Source organism: Apodemus sylvaticus, chromosome 7, assembly GCF_947179515.1.
Source record: "Apodemus sylvaticus chromosome 7, mApoSyl1.1, whole genome shotgun sequence".
Classification (NCBI taxonomy): Eukaryota; Metazoa; Chordata; class Mammalia; order Rodentia; family Muridae; genus Apodemus; species Apodemus sylvaticus.
In genome coordinates this window covers 78,443,078-78,467,438 of record NC_067478.1, presented here as the reverse complement: position 1 = coordinate 78,467,438, position 24,361 = coordinate 78,443,078, and the positions used below count along the sequence as shown (strand labels likewise).

General features: G+C 46.0%; 1 protein-coding gene across 1 annotated transcript in view; it reads right to left on the bottom strand.

The window, feature by feature from the left end:
• The window catches only part of Dixdc1 (DIX domain containing 1), a 68,886-nt gene extending 55,288 nt beyond the window's left edge, over positions 1-13,598 (bottom strand). Inside the window, exon 1 of the mRNA XM_052188378.1 lies at positions 13,442-13,598. Coding sequence (XP_052044338.1) covers positions 13,442-13,501 — 60 coding nt within the window. The 5' untranslated portion in view covers positions 13,502-13,598. The remainder of the gene's footprint in view (positions 1-13,441) is intronic.
• Between the last annotated feature and the right edge of the window lie 10,763 nt (positions 13,599-24,361).

Sequence of the window (24,361 nt, the reverse complement as noted above, 5' to 3'; positions counted from 1 at the left end):
GAAATAATCCATGCGAGGCCACCCAGATTGTGAAACATGAATATGAGATTCATATTTAACACCCAGGGCAAAGCTGGAGTTCTTCCCACTCCTAAATTAATGCATCTCTGAGCTGTAAGTGATTCTGGCAAACCTCGAAGGATGCTCTTTAGTCTAGAACACCCCTCCCACAGGTGATGCCTGGGTCCCCTGTGCCCTATTCCTCTCTCTATACTAAGTGGCTCAGTGTGGCTCAGACCAGCCGTAACAGCATCCCATAGGAATCCGCTGGAAAAGCAGCGTCTTAAGGCTCTACCAGATCAGAACTCGCATTTTAACAGGACCCACTGATGTCTGTATGTGCATTTGAGTGTGACCAACACAATTCAGACCACTGGTCCTCTCTCCAGACACATGGCAAGACAAGGGCTGGGATGTAGTTCAGTGCCAGGGTGTATCTGTAGTTTATGGGGATGATTATGCTTCTGGCCTAAAGATCTCTAAGATCCTGACACTTCACACTTCACACTTCACACCTGCATTGTGTATAAAGGACGCTCACTCACTGTGTATAAAGTAAAGCTCACTCACTCATTTCTCTACTTTTTATTTCCTCTCTTCTGTCTTTCCTTCTTCCTTTGTTCCCAACAGACCACACCATTGGTTCACACTGATGGGTCATTCAAAATCCTTTAGGACAATTTTTTTTTAATTTAATAACTTTTCATTGTGAAATAATTTCTGGCTTATGAAAAGGTAAATGTAAGGCTGGGGCTATGGTTTCATGGGTAGTCTGTTTGCCTACCATGTAGAAGGCTCTGGATTCAATCCCCAACACTACATAAAGTGGGTGTGGTGATGTGCCTATAATCCTCTTTGGGCAGGAGGATCAGATGTTTAAGGCCATTAGCTACACAGCAAGGTTGAGGCTAGCCTGACTATGACACCATGTCTTTTTTTTTTTTTTTTAAAGGTTAACTAACTATACAAACTGCCCATCTGTACTCTTGCCCAGGTCACCACTAGAGAACCACAGCACAGTGATTAAAATACCCAAACTGCCATTGACATAATCTCCAGGCTTCCTTCCTCTTTCTTTCTTTCTTTCTTTCTTTCTTTCTTTCTTTCTTTCTTTCTTTCTTTCTTTCTTTCTTTCTCTTTCTCTCTCTCTCTCTCTCTCTCTCTCTCTCTCTCTCTCTCTCTCTCTTTCTTTCTCTCTTTCTTTCTTTCTAAATAACCCACGTGAGTCCCCAGATTAAACAGAGGCCATCAGCCTCAGTGGCCAGCCCTGGCTTTTTTCCTGGTTTTCTCATGATGAAAATTCAGGTCATAGGTTTTTCTGCAAGAAAATCATATGGACGGAAAGGAAGGGCCCGGACAGCAGTGTCTGCAGACTGACTGGTGGGCAGCACTGTCAGGGATGATGGTGACACAGAGAACAAGCAGTCGGAAAAGCAAACAGTTAAGTTCTGGGCACAGTCTAAACTATTTGTAGGATGCCAGGGTGGGGTAGTTCTCCAGCCAGCTGACAAAACATGTATTCAGAGCACAGGACATGGTTGAGTTGAAGACACACATTAAGAAGTTCCTACTCGTTCTTGCCCTCTTCTCTTCTCTCTCTTCTCTTCTCTTCTCTTCTCTTCTCTTCTCTTCTCTTCCTCTCTCTCCCTCTCCTACCTCTCTCTTTCCCCATTCCCGTCCCTCTTTCCACATGGGCATGGCCAGCTTCTACCTCTCTATCTCCCCTCTCTCACTCTACTCTTCTACAATAAAGCTTTAAAATAGAAGAAGGAGGAGGAGGAGGAGGAAGAGAAGGAGGAGGAAGAGGAAGAGGAGGAGGAAAAGGAGGAGAAGAAGAAGAAGAGGAGGAGGAAGAAGAGGAAGAAGAAGAGGAGGAAGAAGAGGAAGAAGAGAACGAAGAGGAAGAAGAGGAAGAAGAGGAAAAAGAGGAAGGAGGAGGAAGGTGGAGAAGGAGGAAGAGAAGAAGAAGAAGAAGAAGAAGAAGAAGAAGAAGAAGAAGAAGAAGAAGAAGAAGAAGAAGAAGAAGAAGAAGAAGAAGAAGAAGAAGAAGAAGAAGAAGCTACAAAAATCATAGCCATGAAAATGGCTGTCTCCCGCTGAGCACGTGCTTCAGGCCAGGTGCTGTGGTAAATACTTGACCACAGACTTTCATGTGTCTACCGCCTCACACACAGTGATCCCACAGGGAACCATCATTGCCATTTGATGGATGTGAGAACCGAGGCCATGAGGAACAGCACAGCTACAGTCAGGGGCTGGCCAGCCACAGAACAGAGACTTGAATTCAGTGCTTGTTCCAAATCCTGTGTTCCAAAGCATCTTATAGAGTGAGTGAGGCAGACTGTGAGAAGTTACCTGGTGTGAAAAAGAGTGGGAAGTGAGGGCACGAGAGAGAGAGAGAGAGAGAGAGAGAGAGAGAGAGAGAGAGAGAGAGAGAGAGAGAGAGAGAATGCATTATCTCCTCAGTTATCAGACCTGTCCTGGTTAGGTTGTTTCCCCCCCCCCCCCCAGCTTGCTATCTGGGAGGAGACATCAATTGAGAAAATGTCTCTATCAAATTGCTTGTAGGCAAATCCACACAGCGTTTTCTTGATTCATGGCTGCTGTGGACAGCCTAGGCCGCTGGTGCGACGCTGCCTGGATGCTGCCCGGAATGTGGCCCTGGATGGCAGAGCAAGCAGGCTGGGGGAGCCCTAAGCAGCACGCTGCCAGGCAGTGCTCTCCATGGCCGCTGCTTCAGTTCCTGAGCTCCCTTGATGATTTAGTCCAAAGTATAAGCTAAATAAACCCTCTCCTCCCCAACACTGCTTTTAGTCATGGTATTTTATTACAGTGATAGGATATGAAGGATAGCAAATGAAGACAGGATCCAGCTCATTAGAATCATTATTATTTAGGCCATTTTCATATGGGAAAACATGCTCAAGATCACACTACTAATAGGTAGTCAAACCAGGTAAACCCACTCCACTTTACTCCAGAGAATATATTATTTCTACCATAACAAAGAAACCTGGGACTCATCACTGGTAGTCCAGTGAGATGAACTCAGTTCAGCAGGCAAAGGCACTTACTGAACTGATTTCAATCCTCTGAGCCCCTCTGAAGGTGGAAAGAAAGAACTGATGCCACAAAATTGCCCTATGACCACCGGATGTGTTATGGTGCACACACCCATGTGCATCGAATCATCATCATCATCATCATCATCATCATCATCATCATCATGGCGTCTCAGCTTACTATACAAGCATAAGGAAAGGAGTTCAGAACCTGGAACCACCTAAAAGCCGGGCAAGCATGATGGCCAGTGCAGGAGGTGAGAGTAAGCTGACTAGACACACTAGCCCAAAGGGCTGGTCCAAGGGTCTACCTCAGTATACAAGGTAGTGTGTGATCAAGGAAGGCCCTTGGCATCCTCTTCCCAGCACTTGGTGCTGGGCAGGGACGGAGAGCGCAAAGCATGATGCTACAGGTGAGCGGCCTGGTGAGGTGAAGCAACCTGCTGTGGAACAGCTCCGCAGGCAGGCAGGGACCATCCATGGAGGGAAGCAAGCACAGGCTCAGGGAGAGATGGAGGTAGTCAGGGACGGCCAGGATCACTCCGGCAAAAGATGCTGAAGATGAAGTCACTGGTCACTGGGTCCCAACCAGCAAGAGCTGGTGAAAGCAGCCGGTAAGAGGAGAGGGTGGGGAATGTGAGGAAAGGAGGGGCTGATGGGACACAAACTGTACGTTTAATGAAATGAGTAGTGGGAAGTGGGTTTGAACACAGGGTTGGGGTTCAAGTCGCCAGGCGCAGGCCAGGTGGTAGTGGCGTACGCCTGTAATCCCAGAACTCTGGGAGGCAGAGGCAGGCGGATTTCTGAGTTCGAGGCCAGCCTGGTCTACAGAGTGAGTTCCAGAACAGCCAGGGCTACACAGAGAAACTCTGTCTCGGAAAAAACCAAATCCAAACCCCACCCCCCCAAAAAAAGACACCAGAGCCAGTGTGAGAGTACACACCTGTAACCACCGCACTCCAAACTCTGAGGCAGGAGGACTGCTGTGTGTTTAAGACTAGCCTGGGCTACACAATGAACTTGAGGCCAGCCTGGACAACAAAGTTGAGTCCCTCCCCCCCTCTCTAAATAATTTTTGTTTTGCTGCTGGTGTTGTTTTCTTACATGCAGGTAATGTGGTGGAGTAAGTTCCAGTTGTGGCCCTGATGAAGTGGGGTGGAGATGTCAGGCAGAACAGACAGGCAGTGCAGGAACGGGTTGGGGTGGGGGGGGGGTAGGGGGGGTGAGGGGTGTCTAGATCAGCATTATGATGGAGCCGGAAGTCCTCCCAAGGGAGGAGGGGGAGACAATAAGATGCTGGGGCTATTCTGTGTTATTCCCAGATTCATATTATCTTTAAAAAACAGATAAGCAAGTCTTAGGTTAAGTCAGTGATTTTTAAAAAACTAATAGCTGGCATGTGGGATGTCTACCACAAGTCATGCTGGTGTAAGTCAGCTGAGTGGAATCTAACCAGCGTGTTCGAGCTTCGAGGCTGTGTGGGGCAATCCTTACCCCAAAGCTCGAGGCTGTGTGGGGCAATCCTTACCCCAGGAGAAGGGTCAGATGGCTCTTCTCCAGGTCTCAGCTCCACCCTTTCCATCTAACTTGGTGGGGTCAGCCTCTAAGCTGGGGGTCTAGCCTCCCTGAGGCCTTGAGGTAACTGCACTTCTCACTTAAAGAGCAGGAAAGCCCTTGTTCCTTTGCTACCAAGCACCCACTGCGGGCTCTTACAAACCCTAAAGGACAAAGTCATACCTTGAGGACCAGCACGGAGCCCACGTCCCCATCAGGATGCTGTGCTGTGAGCCCAGCACTGCTAACAGGTCAGGCCCCTCCCCCACAGCAGATGGAATGCTATATGCTTCTGCAAGAGGCTGTCATGTGCAAGTTCCGCAGTTGCTTTATTTTCCTCTCCCCGCTCCTTTTTGTGTTTTTGTACTATAGTATTTAATAAATTATAATTTACAGCCTAGTAGCAGTGGTGCACACCTTTAATCCCAGCACCTGGGAGGCAGAGGCATGTGGATCTCTTGTGAGTTCAAGACCAGCCTTACCTACATAGTAAGTTCCAGGACAGGCAGAGTTACACAGAGAAACCCTGTCTCAAAAAAAAAAAAATGTAACTTTTATAAAGATGGATGTTTGTTTTGCATTGCCGAGGGTTAAACCCTGGCTCTCAAGGTATTCAACAAACACTCTACCCCTGAGCTACACCCTCAGCTCCCCAAAGCCCAGAATTTTAAAAACTATTTGTATTATCTTTACCTACTTGTCCCTGGATGGGTGTGCCTAGGGAAGTTATGGCGTGTGAACATGCGGAGGTCAGAGGACACCTTGGAGGAGTCCATCCTCTCCTACCTGTGGCTGCAGGCCATCTTGCAGGCCCAGATTTTCAGTTTAGTCAAGCATAGCTTTTAATGAGTGTGTGTGTGTGTGTGTCGCCTGCATGTGTATGTAGGCCCCACCTTAGTGTCTGGTGCCTGCAGAAGCCAGAAGAAGGTGTTGGGTCCCCTGGAACTGGAGTTACAGATGGTTGCAAGCCATCATGTGAGGGCTGGGAACTGAGCCTGAGTCCTCTGGAAGAGCACCCAGTGTCCTCAACCATGAACCATCTCACCCACATTTTTTTAAGTAGGTCTTCTCTAGTTAGAACCCGGGTATGGGGTTCAGAACTTAGACCGTCCATTCTCTTTTTCTCGCCTCTAATCTACCTCCCTCCCTCTTGCACTTGGCTTCTTTTGAGAACTGAAAAGATTCATTTTAAGAGAGGGAGGGAGAGACAAAGAGAGACATACTGAGACAGACACAGAGACGCAGAGAGAGGAAGTGCCCACAGAGCCCAAAAGAGGGTGTCAGATCTCCCAGAGCTACGGCATGGTGGCACAAGCTTGTAATCCCAGGGACACTAAGATGAGATGGACCAGGTGCGTTACTAGAAGTTTCCTGGCCAGCTAGGCTAGGCTACCCGGCAAGTTCCAGGCTGGAAAGGGGAGTTATTTTAAAACGGTAGAAGGCCCCTGAGGAATGACACCTGAAGTTGTCTAGTAACCTGCACACATATATGTGCGCACGCGCGCGCGCGTGCACACGCGCGCACACACACAACCTAAGTGTTGTGATCGGCTGGCTGTCCATTTACTATCGAAAAGCCGTGGTAGAAGGAACGAAGCCACCATGGAGAAGAGGCCGACAGCCAGGAACCTGGCAACCAGCATTTCACCTTTTGTTTTTCTCTAAGTCTGATATACTGCAGTGGGCCTGCCCTCCCTATGCTATAACTTTTCAGATTTTCCTAGGAGTGTGAGTCAGTGAACTCTGCTCCCTAGCTCTTCTTGTTCACGTTGGGATTATGGCACCTGCAGCCGGAGTTCAACAAGGAAAAGAACGGCTCAGGTACATCATGAGTCGACGACGACAGGACAGAACCTGACTTTCTCTGGAATCCCAGTTTTAACTTGTTCAGGGGAAACTATAAAGATGGCAGTATCCAGGGCTGGAGATAAATATTACAGTCTAAGAACTTGCTGCTCTTACAGAGGACCCTGGCTTGGTTTCCAGCTCCAATGTGTTGGCTCACAACCAGCTGCAACTCCAGTTCCAGGGGATCTGATGCCCATTTCTAGTGTCCACTGGCACCAGGCACTTATGGGATACATACAAATAACATATATATATATGGTACGTGTTTTATACTATATATATGCAGACAAACATTCATATACATAAAAATAAATAAACCATTTTTTAAAAGATGTCAGTGTATGGATATGAGAGAGAGAGAGAGAGAGAGAGAGAGAGAGAGAGAGAGAGAGAGAGAGAGAGAGAGAGATTTTATGCTAGCCCCGAGCCAGGCCTCAGAGGAAGGAGAAACAGGCAGCAGTGGTCTCTGCTGTCTAAGCACAATTTTAAGACTCACAAGGCCCACCAATCCCTGTCTCCATCAGCTTCCTCCAAGACACGCCACATACTCTATACCCTGAGTCCAAACTCTCAGTGTAGACAGTTCTATCCACAGCTTCATCTGGGCAGGGCAGGGGCCCTTGACCTTGGAAGCCATCTTGCTGCCAAATGTAACTTTCCTTCTGTTTTTCTTTGGGATCCGCCCTTCCTCCCAAACAACTTCATAGAATCAGCCTCTGCTCTCTGCCCCTCAGGGGCCCAAGAGCAAAGACTGTTTCTGCAGAGGATTTGTTTGGTTAGAGCCGCTAGCACAGGGCAGGGAGTAGTTTCCACTGGGGAACTTTGTGGGACCCACTGTTCTAGTGTAGAAATGTCAGAGTGGATTGGGTCTGTGACTCCCTGCGGGCCACCTGGAGAGCAGCAAGCTTTGTGACAGGCTAGAGGCAGTGCAGAAGAAAACTGAACAGCCCACAAAGGAAAGTGGTTTAACAGTGATACCAGATGCTTGTTTAGAAGTGAGACCTCCAGCAGCAGAAGGTGGAGAGACAGCCACAGGAAGTTCCTCAGATACAAAAGCCTAGGTTAACTTACAATGGGGCTAAATTCAGTAGGAAAAAAAAAACCCACAATACTGGGTTTCCTTTCTATTATTTATTTAGAGTTTTTCTTTTGTTTTGTTTTTTGAGACAGGGTTTCTCTGTGTAGTCCTAGCTGTTGTAGAACTCACTCTGTAGACCAGGCTGGTCTTGAACTCAGAGATCTGCCTGCCTCTGCCTTCCAAGTACTGGGACTAAAGGCGTGAGCCACCACCGCCCAACTCTTTTCTATTAATTCTTTTGGTTTTTGCTGAGCCAGTGTTCTTCGTCCTTGATGGCTAGCTGCGTCAAAATAAAAGCATCACTAAAATGTCTTCTTCCTCACACGGACAAGGCCATCCATATCAATGTTCAGTTTTGAGGCCAAAGGATCATATAGAAAAAGAAGAACTAAAGTGTTTCAAAATGATACCCTTTCATAAGTTTATCTTAAAACTTGCATTAATTAGAAGCGCCACAGTCTCTGTTCCTTCGTGGATATATGCTACAAGTAAGTGCTCAATAAACGCATGAGACCGGCTCTATTCATCTATCTATGGTCAATCCATCTATAGTCTAAGGGTGTCTCTTAGTTTAGAAACAGAACATCTGGCCCACCCTGAGCTCTTTGATGCTGGATTCACCCCCTTACCAAATGTGGCTGATAAAGGTTATGTGTATGGCTGCTTTGATGGGGATTAACTTAGGGCTAACACAGAATCGCCTTCAGAAAAGGATGAGTGTGAGCCCTTGGTCTCCACAGCCCAGACGAGGCCCAGCTCCAGCTCTGCAGATAAAGTATTGCTAGCACTCACTCTCTAAACTGCCTGGGGGAGTGGCACCTGGCAAACTGTGCCCTGTCACGGCTACACAGCTGGGTCTGCCCATCACAGGGTACCAGGAACACAAGGTTCCCCGATAGCTTTCAGCCAGGGAGCATCTGTTGAGTTGGCATTGGCGCCAGTGGGGAACAAAGCCAGCGAGCCTGGGTGGGTGGGGGTGAGGAAGTCAGGCTGGGGGGTGGGGGGCTTTGTTACATTAAATACTTAATGGGCCTTTAACTTCTACAGCAAAGCACTGAGCAAGTCGTTGTGGAAATAGCTGAAAGCCTTCTTTTTGGCCCAAAACTGCAATGCTACTCCACTGAAAGCATGAGGAACTAAAGAGGGATGCTCCCAGCAGCTACTCCACCTGTCAGTCCTCTTCCTTACTAGGTGTCCCCGGTATAGGATGAGGCTAGACAAAGGCTCACTCTGTTTCTCAGAGACTACCAAGCAGATAAATTCCCCCACCCCTCCTTTTAAAAGACAAAACATTTATTTATTTATTTATTTATTTATTTATTTATTTATTTATTTATTTGAGGGGAACTGGGGGTGTGTGGATGGGTGTACACCTGTCATGGTGCATGTGTGGAGATCAGAGGACAACTTGCAGAGCTCAGTTCTCCCTTTAGGTTTTATACATGGAACTCAGGTCTTCAGGCTTGGTGCCAAAGGCCTCTCTCTACCGACTAATCCATCTCACTGTCGTCAGCCCACCCCACCTCTCAGTTTTTCAAACAAGGACTCTTGTGGACCAAGCAACTCTCTGCCTCAACCTGCTGAGTAGCTGTGACTGCAGCTCCATGCTACAGAGGTCACACGTGTGAACCTAATGCTGGTGGGTTTCAATACGATCCTTTGCCTACTTGGGAGAAAAACCTGTCAGTTCACATGATCAGGCAACTGGCTGCACACTAACCAACTTTTTCATAAGTCATTTCCTTGGCTTTTGGCCTCTCAGCCGTCCACATCATCATAACAGAAGTTCATAGGCAGAAGTTCGCTCTTTGCCCCCCAAGAAAGATGTCTGTATTACCACACAGTTCCCAAGTGTGATGCTTTCTTTATCTGCATTGGCCTGTGAGCTCCATTAGGGAACAGACTCTGTTATTTGGCTTCTATTTCCAGAGCCTGGCACAGTGCCTGGTAAACACAGTAATTCAGTGAGCGTCTGGTGAGTGATCGCCTGCACACGCATGTCAGCCAAGCACTGGGAGGAAAATCTGGCCTCAGTGTACACAATGGTGGATAAACATTGCTTCTTTTCATGGTTTTACTAATTAGAAGGTATCTATATAATCTCCTATAAACATTGCTCCTTTGTGACATTTATGACCTTAAGCATTCTCTGTGGCTTTTCCAGTAGATTCTGTCTCGCTATATAAAATGTCAATGGCTTGTACACATTGCCCTCATCCAGTGAACAAATAAACAAATGCTTATTCATCAAGCCACATTATAATTGTAGGTCTATTAAAAATCTTCCAATTCAAACACTGAAGTTTTTAAAAAGAAGTTTAGCCCCCAGGAAAAACACTGGCAGAAATTCATACTGTCAATGACAATGTTAACCTAACAATACCAAGTAGTTTGACTAAGTGTTCTGGAGCGTGCCTGCAACTCCAGTACCTGGGAAATGAGACAGGATGGTCAGGAATTCAAGGTCATCCTTAGCTGTGTATTGCGTTCAGGGCCAGGCTAGGCTACACAAGACCCTGTGTCAAAAACAGCAGGACTAGGACGATGGGTAAGTCAGTCAAGTGCTCGCTATTTAAGCATGAAGACCTGGGTTTAGATGCCCAGCACCTACATACAAGGCCAGGCTCAGCAGGATGCAACCCAATCCTACCACTGGAGAGGCAGAGACAGGTGGATCCTTCAAGCCTCACTGGCCAGACAGGCTAGCTGTATCAGTGGGCTCCAGGCTCTGTCTCAAAAAATAAGGCAGAGATCAACTGAAGAAGACACCGGACATCAATTTCAGGGCTGCACACACACACACACACAGAGAGAGAGAGAGAGAGAGAGAGACAGATACGCACAGAGACACACACAGATACGCACAGAGACAGGCACACAGACACACGTGGAGATAGACAGAGGCAGCTTTGAGGCAAAAGCAGAATGGAGAAGTAAAGAGTTATAGAAAACCCATCATAGCCAAAATGAGCTATCAATGACAATAGCCAAAATCTATGGATAACTCACAGTGAACATTAGCCATGTCAACACAAGAGAGTCAATTCTGTGACTTCTTTGCCAAGCATGTGCTGACTCTAAGAGGGTCTCTGTGCGCGTGCGTGCGTGTGTGTGTGTGTGTGTGTGTGTGTGTGTGTGTGTGTGTGTGACTGAAAAGTCTGTCACACCGGGTTATATTTAGTGACACACAGAATGAGAAGAGACCAGCAGTAAATAGAGGGAAGCCTTGATTCAAAGGGCAGAGCTGCTCCCTCTGCTGCTGGCTTTCCTTATAATTAACCAATTAGGGCCATATCCCTGCTTCCTGTGGGAGTTTTCTCTGCTGTGGAGAACGAGGTTGCAGCCCTAATCACACAGACCTATAATAAGCCATCTGGGTGATGAAGGATAGCTTCAGATACTCTTAGATTATTCCTCAAGAGGTGGCTGAATACATGTGTGGTATTCTTAGCCTCAGTACAAAGACTTTCTCAGAGGAATTACATGTTTTCTGACACCATCTTTTAAGTGCCCAGTTACAGTCTTATCATATGACGCTAACAAAAGAGATTGAATATTACTGGGTCTATTAAGCAACCTTGAGTCTGGAAGATCAAGCAAGGCTCCTACCAACCATTCCAATTACTTCTCCTATTCTGTTATTCACTAGTATGATTATATGTGATAGTATATGGGGGGGGGGGGGAATGAAGAAAATGTATTCTGTATGTGGAAAGATTTACATTAACTAAGGGATCATTCAAATTTAACCTACGAATGATATTTGTAATATTTAGAGGCACAAAATCAAAAGTGCTATTTTCATTTTCAAAGTCCAAATCTACTAAGAAGAAAAATGTACATTAGTTTGCAGAGAGGGCAGTTTATGGCATGGGTAGACAATTCCAGTATCAGAGAGGCAAAGACACATTGCTGACTTGTTCTGAATGGAAGAATTGATTATAAAGTTGTCTGAGTGTTGCTTTTAGGAAGACTCCACTACCACCACAGAGAGGGGAGTCAGGGGTGGGGGATACTGTCCACTCTCCTTGTTTTGGAGAAGTGAATGTTAGGCAACATTTAAGTAAGGAGGCCCGGAAGTGACAGCCAGGCTGCTTTGTTCTCACGTGGATCTTTAGATGGAGACTTAGAGATGGAGAAGCGGCAGAAACCACGCTCAGACGAGGGCCTGGCTCTGTGCCAGCTGCCGTCTATTCAAAAGGTGGGTTCTGACACCAGGGAGCTAGGCTAAAACAGAAAAAGGGGGAGAGGCCAGGAGAGGACCAAAGGAGCTTTTACCACAACTGGTGAATGAGCAGGATTTAGGCAGAGAAGGAGCAGAGAAGGCCCGAGCCGAGAGGGAGGGAGAACAGCTGAGAATCCTGGAGACACTGAAAGAGGTGTGTTCTCTGGCCTTGCTGGGTTCACCTCTGGGTCTGTAGCTCTTTGTTAGCGATTCCCTTACAAGTGTTCAGTCAAGAGTGATGGGAAGATGAGGAGGCCTGCCGGGCAGGCAGGATACAAGCTCTGCCCTTTAATGAAGGTTGTGACACCCCTCGGCCAAAGGAAAATTCCAGCACAGTTGGTCACACTGGCAGGACGTTTCCATTAGATTTTGTTTTCCTGTGTCAAGAATAAGGCTGGGGCACAGGGGCCAGAACTGGGGAAGGTTCTAAGGCAGGTCAGAATGTAGGATTTCTTAATTAGAAACAGGGATCAAGGGGGAAGCCTGTCGTGCAGCTGTAGGAAAAAAAAAATCCTACATGGAAATTCATGAGAATGGTTGGATGCCTCTAGGGGAATGGTTGGGAAGGGGGTGAGCGCCAGTAATGGCACAAAGGCTCGTCCATCTTGCCTGTAATGTTAATATTTAAGAAGAGAGTGGGTTTAGGATGTAGCCCCTAGTTATATGTGCAAGGCCCTAGTTTCTGTCACCCGTGCACACTGATAGGGGGTGTATATATTATCTGACTAAAAACTGATTCTAAAAACACAAGGGCTTAAAGGATGGAGGAGTGGGGCAGTGGTTGAGCATTTGTCCAAGGCCCCCACCACAAAAAAAAAAAATCTAAAATTTAAGAAATCCATAGAGAAGGGAGAGGTGGACTGAGGGAAAAGGCAGGAAGCCATGACCAACAGCTTATGCCTTTGCGGCTGCTGGACTAAGGCAACCAAAAGGATGACTGAGGAGCAAACAAGAATAGCCTGGGTCACAAAAGAAGCAAATGGAAGAGGTAACAGAATTCTCAGAGAAACTTCTGAAGAGTCAACAGCCTGCCTGGGTCAATCCTGGCCCACCTTTCCGGTCAGGTTGCAACTCCTCACTGCAGTTCTCACAGAAGGGCTCACAAATTAGCTCCTGAAACTGGGCCTGTGGCCCAGGTTGGTCCTCTCAGCCAACCTTGTCCTCAGTGGTGGAGAAATCTAACGTGCAGGATTCAGGAAATACGCACGTGGAAAGGGCCCCTCATGTGGACCACCCACAGTCTCCTGCCCTCTTTCAAACTTTCTACCAATGCCACGCCACTGCACCCCTCCCGTGACTCATCCGCTTAGCGCCTGAAATAGAGCTCTGTGGCTTCTGTTCAGGGCTTCCCTCAAGGATGTCCCTGGAGAGTCCCCGAGAGGCGTGGGGACCATTTTTCCTGCAAGGAGATAAGATGCCTTCTGAATCCGCGGTCCTGACTGCTCTTCCCACCTCCGGAAGGTAATCCTCCAGTTTAGAGGAGGCCCACCACCCTTCTGAGGTCCTCGGGTTCATGCATCTGCACCACACCTACCACCTTGGCTGTACCACCCGGGCTCTTCAACTGGGCTCCTCGGGAGGATGCCCCTCCTTGCCCCCCAGGATTCCCTTCGGGAGATTAGGCGGGAGACGCGGGGTGACCGGGGATGGAGGTGGGAGGAGCAGGGCAGTTACCTCATTGAAGCCCTCTTGCAGGACGTCCAGTAAGTTCCCGCGGGTCAAGCAGGCTAGCATTGTTCTTGCCGCGGGGCTTCCCGGGTGGGGTCGCGCTGCTGCCTCCTCCCTCTGCACACAAAGGCGATCAGCTCAGCTCCCTGGGAGCTCTCCGGAGTCCCGCATGCCACTTACTGGAAACCTAGACCCGAGCCAAACTAGCGGCTTGCACTGGGCATGCTCGCGCGCGGGCCGCAGCCAGAGGGGCCCGGCGCTGGGCTGGTTCCTATAGAAACAGCAGGGCGCGCGCGGCGCAGACCGGCGAGAGGCGCTCGCAGGAAGCCCCGGGCCGCCGGGGAGTGCGGGGAAGCCGTGGGCGCGCACGCAGGCTCCGCACTGGTGCTCGCGGCGAGCATTCACACACGCGTGGGCACACACACACACGCTGACACAAGCGGGCTTGCCAGCCTGAGCATATGCTTGCAATCTCTCCACTGCACGTTTGGAGGCGGGTTTCTCCGCACCCGTGCACGCACACACACGCACGTACACATACACACACACACACACACACACACGCATTCACTCTGCTCACTTAAAGCTGCAAGCACCTCATCACAAGGTGGGTGGGAAAAGGGGTGAGTCACAGGATTACTCCACCCCTTACTCCATTCTCCAGACTAACAGCAACCTTTTTCCACGAGGGGCTTGAGAGACAACCAGCAACATTTTTCCACGCGGGGCTGGAGAATGAAGCAATTTTAATAAGAGGAAGTAGAACGACAAGAAATAATTAAAAGGGAGTCAGAGGAGAGAGGCTGGGGGTGGAGCTCTTTGAATATTAGAATATAAGTAACCGAACAGCGCTAAACAAATCATACCATCATAACAGAAACATCAGAGGCACACCAAGGCTGACCCAGACATTACCATATTCATCTCTTCTTTCTTCTTTACAAAATAACTGCTAAGGGGTAAGAGTGGGCAAGATGGCTCTGGAGATAAAGGCTTGTAAAAGCTTGACCCTGAGTTCAATCCAGGAGCCATGTAAAGGTGGAAAGGGAGAACTTACTCCTCTTGGGTACAGGCACACATTATGCTCACCCCCCCACACACACACACACTAATTAATTTATTTTAATAATAAAATAATTGCTAAGACCCAGAATAGTGGTATATACCTATCATTCTTTACTGGAAGCTGGAAGCAGAAGGATCAGGAGTCATCCTTCTAGCTACCTTTGGCTAGCCTAGGTTACATTCATTCCTTTTGAAAATAACACACACAGGCCAGGTGGTGATGGTGCACGCCTGTAATCCCAGCACTCTGGGAGGCAGAGGCAGGCGGATTTCTGAGTTTGAGGCCAGCCTGGTTTACAGAGTGAGTTCCAGGACAGCCAGGGCTATACAGAGAAACCCTGTCTCGAAAAAACCAAATCCAAAACAAAACATAAAAAACAAAAACGAAAATAACACACACACATACACACACACACACACACACACACCCCAGATCAACACTCTAGAGGTTCTGAGTACAAAGCTAACCTGATCTAATAGCAAGTCCTAGGCCAGCCACACATAATTACAGGCCATATGGTGAGACCTAGTCTCAAAATAAATAAATAAGTAATTTACATTCCATCTTGTGATCCTAGACAAAATGGAGAAATTAGAGTGTTAAGACCCAGAGAAGGTCAGGGCCTTGTCCAAGGACACAGCTGGTCGGGGACACACAACTCAATAATCAAGGACTTACAAACCATTTTCTAGCCATCCTGCATCTCCCACAAAGTCCATTAGGATCTCAGCAAGAAAAGTCAGTAATGAGCCTACTGAGTCATATTTGACCCAGTGACCTCCTCCTCGGGTCACTAGGGAATAAGAAAAACCCTTACTTGAGGCAGCCTGACTAGATATTTAAAGCTGCTAAACACAAAGTTCTTCTGGGGGAAAAAAAGAGGTTTTGACCACAAGAAGCAGGAAGCAGAGTGTCAGTCTGCCCTGAGCTGGTTACTCAGCTGGGCAAATCCGGAGGCTTCCACTCTGGCTGAACCTGGGAGAAAGCAGTCACACCAAGTGAAACTGATCCTGAGTGCTCTGTAAGTCAGCCCTCTCTGTCCTCCACCATGGAGCCGGGTGGTGCATCAAGACTCCTCATTGTTTCTCGGGTTCAAGGCAGAATAGCACCGGGAGACTCACTCACCTATGTTTAAGACAGTGGGGCCCATTATGAGCAAAAGCATGAGACTTGCAATTGCATAGACCTGCTCGAGGCACATCTGCATACCTAATGACGCAAAACCAAAGCATTCAGTTGATAAGTCAGTTGGGCAGCAGAGGGAGACCTGCAGACAGGCATCTATGTTTCTTAAAAACCAATCTTTGATGAGAACAATGCCTGTGAGCCCAGGGCTTTGGAGGGAAGGTGTACTAAGCAATTGATTTGCTTCTCATTTTGGTCTTTTGAAGCAGGGTCTCGGTAGCCCTGGCTGGTGTCCAGCTCCCTAATTAGCCAAAGCTTGAACTTCTAATCCTTTTGTTTCTGCTTCCCAAGTGCTGGCATTACAGGCCTGTGGTACCACACCTAGATATAACTTTTAAAAAAATTGTTTATATGTCTGTCTGTGCTGTGTCTGAAGGTCCCCATTGGAGATCTGACACCAGAAGAGGGTGTTGAGTACCCTGGGGCACAGGAAATTGAGAGCAACCCAATGTGGGTGATGTGAACCAAATTTGGGTGCTCTTAAGCACTGTGCCATCTCTCCAGTCATACTGGATTTCAGATCTCGAAAATAGAGATTCATTCGGCCCACTACCTTATTTCATCAAGGAAGAGCCAACACCAGCAGAGGTGCTTATGGTCACTCAGCAAATCAATTCAGGGGCTGAGATCTAAATAAAACCAGGCTCTTGTAGGCCTGGGCTTGTGTCTTTTGCAATAACCCTTCACAGTATGCTGGAGGGCATCAGGATGCTCGACAAGGGACTAGTTTTAAGGCATATGTGGGGTGGGGGAAGCACAATTCCTGTAAACCTAGGGAAGTAGTGTCAATTAGAACTTTCTCTTTTTTCTTTAAAGATTTATTTATTTTATGTGTATGAGTACACTGTAGCTGTCTTCAGACACACCAGAAGAGGGCATCAGAGCTCATTATAGATGGTTGTGAGCCACCATGTGGTTGCTGGGAGTTGAACTCAGGACCTCTAGAAAAGCAGTCAGTGCTCTTAACAACTGAGCCATCTCTCCAGACCCTATTAGAACTTTCTAAGTGGAAATATTCTATACTTTATATTTTATATGCTGTCCAAAACAGTGGCTTCTAGTCATATTCTAGTGGCTACTGAATGCTTAAAATATAGCTAAGGCAATTAGGCAACTAAAATTTTGATGCTTTCTCATTTAATTAATTTAAATAAAGATGATATAATTTCAAAATATTCTGTTCCACTCTCCTACAGACTATTGAGATGTCTCCTCAAACTACATTAGCTCAAATACAGCATGTCTCTCATGATTAGAAAAAGCATGGGCCATATAATGTAAAATTTCTCGGAAGATATATTTATCATGTCTCGTAAAGAACGGCGCTTAGCTCTGAGGAACATTATTATATTTTGTTCCAGGTTTCCTACCCCATGCTGTTGCAATGTCAATAAAGAGCTGGACAGGAAGTGGCTCAGATTGGAAGTGGGTTAGAACAGTGACCGAGGCAATAATCCATACAGTGCAGTGCCACAAAGCACTCTGGGAGCTGCAACCCCTTCCTTCTGCTGCAGCAGGCTGGGTGAAGGCAAGGACTGACCGCAGCAGACTGCTTTCCACAGGTTCCTGCTTCTGTTTGATTCTGCATCTGTTGGACCTCATCAGCCCTGCATCATCTTAGCAGCAATGGGAAGTACCTCTTCCACAGACTAAAAGCCACTCAAATGTCTATGGAATAGCAAAGCTGATCTCATTGCACTATGTTCTATGTCCTATATGAATCAATAATATGTATACATATGATGGTCACAATTACAATGAACAATTGCTATTTGCATCTGAAGAGAGGTTAGGGGATAAATATGTTTGCTCCTGACCTAATTACTAAGTGGTGAAGCGGGGAACTGAACCCATGGCTACAGGTACTCTGGCACTGAGCTCAGCCCAGCAAAGTGCTTTGATGTTTGCAACATAGAAGGCACTGACTTAATGTTCCTAGATGAATGAATGAACCAGTGAAAGGAACATTAGAAAATGCATTCGAGGCCGGGCGGTGGTGGCGTACGCCTGTAATCCCAGAACTCTGGGAGGCAGAGGCAGGCAGATTTCTGAGTTCGAGGCCAGCCTGGTCTACAGAGTAAGTTCCAGAACAGCCAGGGCTATACAGAGAAACCTTGTCTCGAAAAAACCAAATCCAAAAAAAACAAACAAACAACCCCCCCCAAAAAAAACCAAAAAGCAAAAAAAGAAAATGCATTCGAACCATCTATTAATAAATGTAATAACATGTTTGCATAATTAAGACATTAAGCCTTAAACAAAGCTGTCATTTGGTGAAAACACTGCCTGTGACTTCTCTCTATGCAAAACTAAGATGTGTGAGATTCACACCTATGAAAAATTCAACAGAGCCACTTCAGCTGTCATTCATGATGAAGAGAAGCAGAAAGGCAGCTTGCATAAACCAATAATTAAAACTAAGAACGGCACAATCAATGACCCCTGAAATCATTTCTCATTCTTCCTTTCGTTTCCTCATACTGTCTGGGTTCTTTAAGAGCTGCATGCTTTTCAATTTCTTTCACATTTACACATTTACATTCAGAGACAGAACACACACACACACACACACACACACACACATGCACACAGGCTTGTACCCAACAGCCAAGATGGCAAACATGCCCTACCTTCTAAACTGTGTGTTTTTCTACGTGTGCAAATATTTCCTTATTACAGTGCTGGGAGCTGAACCCAGGGCCTCATGCGTGCTAGTTAAACCCTCCGCCCTGTACACTGAGTGGCTAAACTGCTCTTTTGTCTCCAGATTCTTCCACTCACCAGTCTATATTCATCATAATCACTCTCAGACAATAGATTCATCTTGCTACCCCAGGGCCCATTGTCTTTACACACTTCCTTTCTGCAGCACATCAAATAGAAATTCTTTGTGTCTGGCTCGGAGGGCCTCCCCTGGGATCCCCTCTGTTCAGGCTGGAAGGCTCCCAGATTGCCAAGGCTCATTTTCACCTCTGAGTTTTCACACTGGCTCTCCTTTGAGTGTCCCACATTTTATTCCCCTGATCCCCACATCTTAGCACGCCTCCTCCGACCTTTGTTCTCTGTGAAACTTCTTTGAGCACACTTTTTTTGTTTGTTTGTTTTATTGTTGGTTTTTGTGGGGTTGTTTGTTTGTTTGGTTTGGTTTGGTTTTGCCTTTCTTATTCTTTTAGTGTTGAGATCAAGCCAGGGCTTTTGTGCATGCTAACTTAGCACACCACCTCTGCCCTCTGTGACCTCGTGTAACCGCTCTTGATTAGAGTGTGTCTTACTCATCTCCACACACCCACAGCTTGTTCCTGCTCCTCCTTCATGCGCCTGCTCAAATGTTCCTTCCACCCCGGGCCTTCTCTTACTGCTCTATTTTAAACGGCAATACCCACTCATAGCCACACTCCTCGGTGTCTCGTCTGATTTGTTTTTATTTTCCCAATAGCCTTCATCACCACTTTGGATATTCCGCATTCACTTGTCCTTTCCTTGTTGGGGGGAGTGGGTGGGTACATATGTATGTATGTGGGTACATATGTATGTATGTGGGTACATATGCATGTATGTGGGTACATATGCATGTATGTGGGTACATATGCATGTATGTGGGTACATATGCATGCATGCGGGTACATATGCATGCATGTGGGTACATATGCATGCATGTGGGTACATATGCATGTATGTGGGTACATATGTATGTATGTAGGTACATATGTATGTATGTAGGCACTCATGTGCTTGTGTACTCACACAAGTAGAGGCCAGAGGTCAGGTACCACCATCTTGTTTTTTGAGACAAGAGCTTTCACTGGTACTTGGGACTCAGCAGTTAGGCTGCGCTGGCAGAGCAGCCAGCTCCTGGAGCCTCCCTGTCTCTGCCTCCTCGGGGCTATGATTATAAGAGAACACTACTACACTGTCATCTTTACAAGGGTTCTGAGCTTGAACTCAGCTCCTTGTACTTGCAGAGGAGACACTTTACTGAGCTATCTCCCAGCCCTTTTTTTTTTCCATCAAGGATAACTTCAAGACTAAGGCTATCCTCCTGCCTTAGTCTTCGGGGTGCTGCAGTTGAAGGCATCCGCCACCACATCTTGCTTACTATTTATTTATCGTTAGCTTCTCCTTACTCATAAGTAAACTCGTGCAGGACTTCTGCACGTCTTGTTTATTGTGCAGGACTTCTGCACGTCTTGTTTATTCCAGAACTAAGAAGGCTTACAGTCTGGCACATTGAAGATGCTAAATACAAACCTGGCTGGATTCCCTCATGCTTTTCAGTGTGACTGGGCAGGTACCTCGGTGGTTTAAGGCACGTGATACTCTTGCAGAAGACCTAGGTTAGGTTCCCAGTGCCCATGTGGTGACTCACAACCATCCAGCAGCCCCATGGGAGCTGACATCCTTCCTGACTTCCGTGGACACCAAGCCCTCATGTTGTATACATACATACAGATGACAAAATACTGATATGCATAATATAAAATAAACCTTAAAAGAGTCAAAGATCAAACTAGGCATGGTGGCACATGCCTGTAATTTTAGCCCTGGGAGGTAGCTGCAGGAGAATCCAGAATTTAGTGTGATTGTTGGATGATTGTTGTGGTGAGTTCTAGGACAGCCTGGACTGTATAAAACTCACAAAAAATGATAAAATAAAATAAAACAAAACTCAAAGGTCTAAGGTAGGTGTGATAGCACCGACCTATAAGCTCCTCGGGAAACTGAGGAGGTTCACATATTCAATGTCTCAGTAGGGTACAGAGGGTTCAAGGTTAGCCTGGCAATTTAATAAAATCATGTAACAAAATAGTGTATTAAAATGGCTGCTGATGTAGCCCAGTGGTAAAGTTTTTGCTTAGTGTGTATGAGAATCTGTTCAATTCCTGTCACTGGAAAAAAACAAACAAGCAAAACCAGATAAATGCAAAGGTCTAGAACCTTCAGTACTCAGTTTGTGATCAGTTAGCTCTTAATCACAGTGAGCCTAAGGTTATGGGTCTATCCTTGTCTCTTACTGTATTCTCAAGCCAAGTACAATGTATGGTATCCTCTTGTATTTTCTTTTCACTTACCCATGCACTCTTTTGTTAAACATATGTTGGCTCTTTATTATATGTTTATGTGCCGGGCACTATTCCGTTAGCAAGAACTTGAAGAATGAAAGATCCACTCATATGTACACGTCACATACTGAGGTAAGAAACCAGGGTGGAGGGCAGAATAGACAACCCAAGAACTCAACATCTGATGAAAGGGACAGAGAGCACAGGGTGATGCGTCAGCCAGAAATGGGCAGAAGGAAAAACAGGACGGAGTGGTGAGAGTCTGGTAGAATGTTGCCAAAGTAACCACCAGATGGCAGGGGCTCGATATAAATCATTCCCAAGCAGAGTCGCCAAAGCAAATGATTCAGAAATAAGTTCTACAATTTTTTTTTTCCTAAATCACGTGTCAGGTTGTCTGCCAAACATCCACAGTTGACAACTGGACCCAAGACAGCGACATCTGGTGGATGTTGTGGAAGTGGCTCAAGTCTCTCAACTAGGAAAATAGTGCTCCCATGCTTCCGCATGGCCCATCCTCACCACCGACCTCCCTGGTACTAATTACTGGTAAAATCTTTCATTCAGGCTCAGGGTCCTCACATCTTAGAATCCATATTCTGATGTTCAGCAGCCCTCTGAAGGATGTGCGCAAAATCTGAACTCACCATTCTTCCTTATTCTGTACAATGCTCATGCCTGGATAAATGGAACCAACTTGCTTTGTATTCAAGCAACAAGAACCACCTTTGCATTGAAAAATAATCCAAAATGTGCTCTTCCTCCAAGGATGTGGCTGTGGGCACTAGGTTTTCTCTTCGACCCCACTGTCCATCAGTTTGGTAGGAACAAGACACAACTAGTCACTGAGTGTATTGCCACACTGATCCACTTAGAAGAAGTTATGTTTAACTTTTTCTTCCTGTGGAGAAGGGTTCTTCTATAGCCTGAAAATGTTTCCTTTTTTATTCTGTTTGAAACTCTAGCTGGTGGGGAGAGATGGCCCAACGGTTAAGAGTGCTGCCATTGCAGAGAACCAAGAGTTCCATTTGATTTCCTTCTCTCCCTCTCCTTCTCCCTCTCCTTCTCCTTCTCCTTCTCCTTCTCCTTCTCCCTCTCCTTCTCCTTCCCTCTCCCTCTGCCTCTCTCTCTCATACACACATAAGCAAAATGTTAAAAATACTGTCCTTCATTAAAACACTATCAAATAATCCCATTATAATGTTATCTAATATACAAGTTGTATCATACATAATAAAATATGGGTTTAAGGGAAAAATAAAATACCAATCTATAATTAAAAAATAAAGTTCTTATCTTTTAAAAGTAGTCTTATATTGGCTTATTTTCTCCTTTAAATCTATGGATGCTTTGCCTGGAACACACTACATGTGTTCCTGGTCCCATAGAGATCAGAAGAGGACATCTTAGAACTGGAATTAAAGGCAGCGGTGAGTGCTGGGTACCAAACCCAGGTCTTTTGCAAAAGTAGTCAGCGCTCTTAACTGTGAAGCTGTCTCTCCGGCCCCCAGGTTGCTTATTTTCAATGTGATTGGTGGAGAGATTCAAAAACCCAATGAACGAGGACTGATCAACAGCCAGGATAACTATAGCGAATCTGGGTGTGGTAGTGCCTATTTGTAATCCCAGATCCTCAAAAGCTGAGGCAGGAGATTTTGCCACACTGTGAGGTACACAGTGATTTTAAGGCCAGACTAGGATTTAATGCCAGCAGGGACTGGAGGGATGGCTCAGCACATCCCGTAAGAACCTGGCTGGTCTTCCAGAAGACCCGGGGTTGATTAGTTGATACCAGCTCTCAGCTGTCTGTAACTTCAGTTCCAAGGTGCTGAACACCCTCCTCTAGCCTCTGTCAGCACTAGGCATGTGCTTCACAGACATACTTAGAGGCAAAACACCCATACACAAAAAATAAGAGAACAATAAAACTACAAGACAAATATACATATCATGAGTTAGTAATATCAAAATTTGCATATAATAGGATCTCAGAAAACATTTGCATAAATGAAAAGACTATAATATTGACTGGATATTCACAGTTTGCTTCTGGATGGGAAACTTGTAGGATAGGGTTTTTCTGGGGTATGGGGACAAGGTTTCTCTGTGAAATACTGGCTGTCCTTGAACTCACTCTGCAGCCCAGCTGGCCTCAAACTCAGAGATCTGCTCCCAAGTGCTGGAATTAAAGGCATACATCACCACTGTACTGCTCGGCTAGTTCTTAAATTTTTTAATCATAATTTGCTATGTTTCTCAAAGGCTCTGTAATTAACATTATTTTTGAAGAAACTGTATTGAGATCTTATTTATTTATTTATTTATTTACTTATTTATTTATTTATTTATTTATTTATTTATTGGTTTTTAGAGACAGGGTTTCTCTGTGTAGCCCTAGTTGTTCTGGAACTCACTCTGTAGACCAGGCTAGCCTCAATCTCAGAAATCTGCCTGCCTCTGCCTCCCAAGTGCTGGGATTACAGGCGTGTACCACCACACCCAGCTTTTTGAGATCTTTTAAATAGTGCATATATACTGATTAGAGTTTTCCAACCTCTCTCTGGTCTTATTAATTCCAAGAAAAAAATAATGAATTGATGCTCTAGAAATGAGGTAGAATTTCTACAAGGAAAAAGAGCAAGAAAGAAAGGCAATATCTTGTTCTAGGCTCTACACAGACGTTCCCGTGAGGTGACCAAACTCCTGACAATATACCAGCACTTACAGAGGGTGCTCCAGGCATAGAGGAGTTACAGACTCTCATAACCACTTGAGTCCCCATCTTCAGATTCCCTAGAAGATCCGATTCAGAGCCACCTTAAAATAGGAAAAGGAGATCTGTGAAAATACATAGGCGAAGAATTCAAAAGCTAAATTAACTTACGAGGAGTCAGGTCACTCCCTTTACTCTATCCACTTAAGTCATCTTGAAGTGTCAGACTTAGGACCCTGATGAGCAGCTAAGATACTGTAATGGCAAGAGAGTCATCTCGGCTGCATGTTTTCTTTTATTTGTGTGTCTGTGTGTAGGGGCTGGGTAGAGGCAGGTGGTTGGTGACAGTGGAGGTCAGAAGATGGGATGGGTCCCCTGGAGCTGGAGTTACTGCAAGTTGTGAGCTAACTCAGGTCCTGTGGAGGAGCAGGAACCGCCCTTGATAGCTGAGCCGTCTCTCTAGTTCTTCAGGGACACTTTAAAACAATTTTAACAATAAGAAGGATGCTTTCTTTGCGCTAGTCTCCACCACCTCCCCCGACACCCAGTCTTTCCTACACTTGTATACCAGATTATCTGCTCTGGACACATTTTTCATTCTTCAGAAACTCTTTAAACTTACTTTTATTTTTTTAAGATTTTATTTTATTTTTTTATGTATATGAGTATGCTGTAGCTGTACAGATGGTTGTGAGCCATCATGTGGTTCCTGGGAACTGAACTCAGGACCTCTACTTGTTCCAGCCCTGCTTTGCTCCGGACCAAAGACAAAAGATTTATTTATTGTGATATGAAAGTACACTGTAGCTTTCTTTAGACACAACAGAAGAGAGCATCAGATCTCATTATGGATAGTTGTGAGCCACCATGTGGTTGCTGGGATTTGAACTCAGGACCTTCGG